The sequence below is a fragment of the Dipodomys ordii genome, unplaced genomic scaffold (assembly GCF_000151885.1).
Source record: "Dipodomys ordii isolate 6190 unplaced genomic scaffold, Dord_2.0 Scaffold14, whole genome shotgun sequence".
NCBI classification, from domain to species: domain Eukaryota; kingdom Metazoa; phylum Chordata; class Mammalia; order Rodentia; family Heteromyidae; genus Dipodomys; species Dipodomys ordii.
Window position 1 is genome coordinate 14,882,842 of NW_012267230.1, and position 5,405 is coordinate 14,888,246.

The following is a 5,405-nucleotide window of genomic DNA, read 5'->3' on the forward strand; positions in this document are numbered from 1 at the left end:
CCGACACGCGTCCCAGGCCTCCCCAGGGCACCTCCTGGCCAGGGCTGGCCATCCACGCCAGAACCCCGGGCCCTGACCACCCCGGGCCAGTCCACGCCTCCCAGCCCAGTCTCCTCCACACCAGCCCCTTCCCCAGCCCTCCACAAGCGGCACTCATGGCTTGTGCTGCAGCCTGGGTGCCACAGGACAGAGGTGTTTTCCATGCAGGGCTCTCCTCAGTGCCCAGTGGGGAAGCTCGCAGCCGCCTACACCGGGACCAGTGCCCAGCGATGCTTGGGATGCAGTAGCCACTCCATTTCAAAGTTTCACCAAAAGAATATTTGCTGTGCCGGGCATGGGAGGGCATGACGGTAGTCCCAGCACTCAGAAGGCCTGAGGCCAGCATGGCTACACAGCAGAGAACCATCTCAAAAACAAGAGATGAGGGCTGGGAGGATGGCTCAGTGGTAGAGCGCTTGCCTTGCATGCATGAGGCCCTGGGTTCGATTCCTCAGTACCACATAAGCAGCAAAAGCCAGAAGTGGTGCTATGGCTCAAGTGGTAGAATGCTAGCCTTGAGCTGAAGAGCTGAGGGACAGTGCCCAGACCCAGAGTTCAAGGCCCAGGACTGTCAAAAACAAAAACTAAGAAGAGATGAGGTATCCTAGCACAGAGCCAGCCCCGCCACCATAGCTGCCTGCAGCATTTGTACAGGCCCCATGGGGTAGAAGCCACTCCCCCAGCATGGCAGTGGGGACAAGTCTGGGGAACCAAGGCTGAAAGTCGCAAAGCAGTCACCATGCAAACCCAGCTCCAGAGGCCACAGCTGACCCTCGCTCCTTCCAGGAATGAGAAATGACCGTGGTGTGGACTTCCTCCCTGGTGAAGTTCTGCAAGAAGTTATGGGGGTGGGAATCCTGTATCTGCCCCAGGAGAGTAGTGATGGAGCCAGGGGTGCCTGTGGACAGGGCGAGTTCTCCAGTGAGGAAACTTGGTCTTTTGCCCTCTGACAAGGCCGGGGAGCTCTGGCCACAAGCAGGGAAGCCACAGGTGTCCGGGGTCAAACACCAACTTGAGTGGCTTTGCCTGTTTTCCTTATCCTGAGACGTGTGGTGTGTGTGCTGCTGGAGACTGAACCCTGGGCCTTGCACATGCCAGGCAAGTTCTCTACCTCCTGAGCTCTGTCCCAGATTTTGCTTGTTTAAGGTAGATCTCCGGGGCTGGGACCACAGAGGTGCACCACTAGGCCTGTTTGATAAATTCATTCGATGTATTTTTTTTTTAAGGTAGTCCTGGGGTTTGAGCTCAGAGCTTCACATTTGCTAGACAGACACTCTATAACCCAAACCATGCCCTGGTTACAGATGCTCTTGCTGTCCAGGGCCTTCTGTCCAGCCAAGTTTTGTTTTGTTACTGAAATGAAATCCCACTAAGGGTTTGCCCCGGGCTGGCCTAAAGCGTCAGCCTCACCCCTCCGCCTGTCACGTAGTGAGATGACCGGGGTGTGCACCCCCTTACTTGATGCACTGTTGAATAGAAAACACAAAGAGCCGGGCGCTGGTGGCTCACGCCTGTCATCCTAGCTACTCAGGAAGCTGAGATCTGAGGATCAAGGTTCAAAGCCAGCCCGGGCAGGAAAGGCTGTGAGACACCTATCTCCCATAAACCACTAGAAAACCGGAAGTGGCGCTGTGGCTCAAGTGGTAAAGCGCTCGCCTTGAGCTGAAGAGCTGAGGGACAGCGCCCCAGGCCCAGAGTTCAAGCCCCACAACCAACCAAAAAAAGAAACTACAAAAAGATCCATTCCGGGTCCTACCTTAGGGTGACTTAGATACTTTCTAAAACAGTTTTAATAGCATACAGGTGGCTTTTTTTAAGAGTACAGTGAAAGAAAACAGAAGGAACCAAGAAAGGCTTCCCTGAGCGTGTGGGGCTCGGGGCTGTTTGTCAGGGACCCCGGGAGGCCAAGCCAGGCCCCAACCGCAGATCTGGTGCCCGTCCACCCAGGCTTCCCAGGATGCCGCCTGATTCACCAACCAGGTGCTTTCTCCGCAGTCCCTGTGCGCTCCAGCCTTCTGGCTGGGCTGGAGCTGGCGCAGGGCTCAGTCAGCAGGGTCGTCTCGGAGGACAGTGAGGAAGCGCGCTCCGCCCTCACAGAGCAGGCTGTGCGCGGCCCGGCACAGGGCCAGCCAGGCGGGCCCCCTGGGCTCCTGGGCGGCTATGAGGGGAAGGAGCTCAGCCATCAGGACCTGGAAGGCAGTGCAGGGTCAGGGTCACAGGGGGTCCCACAGCCTCCGTGCTCCAGCCCTCCCCTCCAGGGTTCCCCATAACCCATGTGTTCAAGTCCCTGGGGCCCTTCCCGGCTCACACACAGGCCCAAAGGTTCATGTCTTCTCATTTTTTTTTTTTTTTCTTTTTGTCGGTGGGGCTTGAACTAGGGGCTTGGGTGCTGTCCCTGAGCGCTCAACCACCTGAGCCACAGCACCACTTCCGGTTTTCTGGTGGTTCATTGGAGATAGGAGTCTCAGGGACTTTCCTCCCCTTGCTGGCTTTGAACTGCCACCCTCAGATCTCAGCCTCCTGATAGCCAGGATGACAGGCATAAGCCACCAGCGCCCGGCACGCCTTTCCCATTACCACCAGCAGCATAGTCATGCCCCAACCGAGTCCCCGCTCTGAGGGGCCGGTGCTGAGCCCCACAGCGGCCAGATGCACACTTGCTCCCCCTTCTGGGAAGGCACCTTTTCCAGGTGGATCTGCTGCTCCAGCATGGCCACCTGCAGCTTCAGGGCTGCCAGCGTCTGCAGCTCCTCGGTGCTGGTGTAGAGAAGGAGCGGAGGGCTCTGGGAAGGGTCCGCCTCCCCTCTCCGGGGCGGCGGAGTCTGTGGAGGCTTCCCCAGCTGTGGTCCTGGGGTCTGCTCCGTGGCCGCTGTGAGGACGGGAGGACATGGTGTCATGGGAGGCAGCCACACCCAAGGCCCAGCTTCTTTCTGGGTCAGTGCTGGGCCTATCTGCCTTGCTGAGGGGCGAAAGGCTGGGCTGTTGGAACAGTCAGGTAGGCAGCGTGGGGGTGTGCGGGCTTGGTTTGGCAGTTTGACTCTCGTGGGACGTCCCTTTGTCTTTCAGGTGCTTATGTGTGTCTCTCTTGAGACAGACTGACCTAAACTTTTAAAATTTCAAGCAATTAAAGGGTAATAAAAAGCTTTGTTGTCCATGACACATCTCCTAGTGTCTCTGATTTTTTTTTTTTGGGGGGGGGAGCCAGTTATGGGGCCTGAACTCTGGGCCTGGGCGCTGTCCCTCAGTTCTTCAGCTCAAGGCTAGCACTCTACCACTTGAGCCACAGCACCACTTCTGGCTTTTTCTGCTTTAAGTGGTGCTGAGGAATCGAACCCAGGGCCTCATGCATGCAAGGCAAGCACTGTACCACTGAGCCCCTGGAGTCTTTGATTTTCATGCTGCTTAGTGAGGTGAGCGCACTTGGGAGGAGTGGGAGGAGGAGGAGGAGTGGCGGGAGGAGCCGTGCAGGGTGAGGGCCGGACCTCACCTGCACACAGATCCTTCAGCCTGTGGAGACACTGCCCGGCCATGGCCTGCAGCCCTTCCAGGGTGAGGAGGCAGCGGTACTCCTGCATCCAGTCAGCGGGGGCTGTGCAGATCAGGGAGAACAGGCTGGGTCAATGGTCATCCTCGACCCCTCCCCTGACCACCTCACCCTCCGCTCTCCTCCAGCCCCACTTGGCCCCGCTGACCTACTGCGAGCTCCTCCTGCATGCGCAGCCTCAGCATTGCGCAGGCCTCCTGCAGGCGCTGGGCCTCGGCCTCCACCTCCACAGCACTGGGTCTGGGGCTGAGCGAGCCTGACTGTGCACACATCAGAGAAAGCGCTCTATGGCCAGACTGCAGCCTCCCACTGAGGAGGGGCTGGGAAGAAGCTGTGGCCACCCCAACCTAGCCCTTCCGTAAGACTGTCAGACCAAGAGCCGGAAGCCCCCCAATGCCCACAGGCCCAGCAAGGACTTGGCCACCTGCATGTTCCGGAGGAAGTGGATTTTGGCTGCGCGGGTGGCATCCGTGGAGTCGCCGGTCTGTGTGGAGTTGAGCTGGGCCCACAGGCTGGAGTGTGTACAAGGGAATCCCGGGAACACAGAGAGGGACACAGTTATTCTAGCCAACTAGGCTAGGGCCTGTGGCAGGCTGGGTGCCTGACTCTGCCCAGTGACAGCAGGGCACTCTACAACACCTCTGTGAAGCTGGTCTATTCCTGTCACCTCTAGACACACCAGGGTTTGGAGGTGCCAAGGATCACGCTCAGGTCTCATACTTTATCTTACAAGTGCGTGAGCTGGAGGCATCAGGGCCTGCTGCTAACTAGGCAGACCCTGAATTAGACAGTGACCTCCCCCCACTCCTTGCCAGAAAATACAAGGACCTGCTGGAAGGCCTCGTCTGTGTCCCCAAGCTGGTGATGGTCTCTGCCCGTACCCAGCCTTACCGAGAGTTCTGAGCAGCCGCCTTCCTGAAGGCCCCAGGCAGCCGCAGCTGGGTCCTGTCAGAGAAGCCCGTGTTCAATCCCCATCCCCCACCCCGGGCCCACGGAAAGGAAGGGAGCTGGGAGAAGGACCTGGCCAACGAGGTCACACCTAGCACCTTCCAGCCAGCTGCTCCCCTCTGCCTGACACAGAACACTGGCCTCGTGACCCTCCAGGGATCCCATTTCCAGCTCAATGCCCTGCCCTCGTGGCACCCCAGATCCCAGATCCTGATGCTGGCCAAGGTCTGCACAGAGAGATGGAGACAGCAGGGAAACCTACCCCTTCCGCTCCAGGGTGAAGGCTTCCGTAGCCACAGGAACAGCACATGGAGCCAATGGTTGGTCTTGGAGTCTTGGTCCACATGTGGTAGCTTGGGGTCCTATCCCCGCATACTTCCTATCGCCCACCGACAGAAGCTTGGGCCCAGTGGGCTCCTTGGCCTGCGTGGTGGTCTGGCGGAGGCCCTTGGTGGGTTTTGTCACCGGTACACGGTTGCCGGCCGGGCCTAAGGCAGCAGCCTTGGATCCGGATTTCTCACTGGGGTGTCTGTCTCTTCCTCCTGCCTTAGGGATGCCTTTGCGCACCCGCGCAGCCTTCTCCAGGGCCTGTGTCAGAAGCTCTAACTCCTTGAGCTCTTGGGGGCTTGGTGTGGGTGCTGTGAAAGGCAACCATCATGGTAGGGGGTTTCTTCCCCGCGCCCCAGGATGAGGCCCTCATCACTGCCTGCCACACCGTCCGGAGGCGGCACCCGGAGGAACGGCTGCCGCAGGTTTACCTGGACACGGCTCAGCGTCTTTACTCTCGGGTACTGGGGGTGGATCCGGAGCTGAGGTCCCGGCTGGGTCCCTGTCAAGACAGTGCAGCCATGGCCGGGCCTCCGCCCCGCAGCGG

General features: G+C 59.1%; 1 protein-coding gene across 1 annotated transcript in view; it reads right to left on the minus strand.

Moving 5' to 3' along the window:
• Positions 1-1,826: 1,826 nt before the first annotated feature.
• The window catches only part of LOC105981890 (chromosome unknown open reading frame, human C16orf59), a 7,624-nt gene continuing 4,045 nt past the window's right edge, over positions 1,827-5,405 (minus strand). Inside the window, exons 2-9 of the mRNA XM_013011240.1 lie at positions 5,290-5,389; positions 4,794-5,169; positions 4,475-4,528; positions 4,008-4,095; positions 3,732-3,903; positions 3,527-3,628; positions 2,721-2,908; positions 1,827-2,228 (exon numbers count right to left, since the gene is read on the minus strand). Of these exons, the coding sequence (XP_012866694.1) occupies positions 2,082-2,228; positions 2,721-2,908; positions 3,527-3,628; positions 3,732-3,903; positions 4,008-4,095; positions 4,475-4,528; positions 4,794-5,169; positions 5,290-5,389 (1,227 nt within the window). The 3' untranslated portion in view covers positions 1,827-2,081. The remainder of the gene's footprint in view (positions 2,229-2,720; positions 2,909-3,526; positions 3,629-3,731; positions 3,904-4,007; positions 4,096-4,474; positions 4,529-4,793; positions 5,170-5,289; positions 5,390-5,405) is intronic.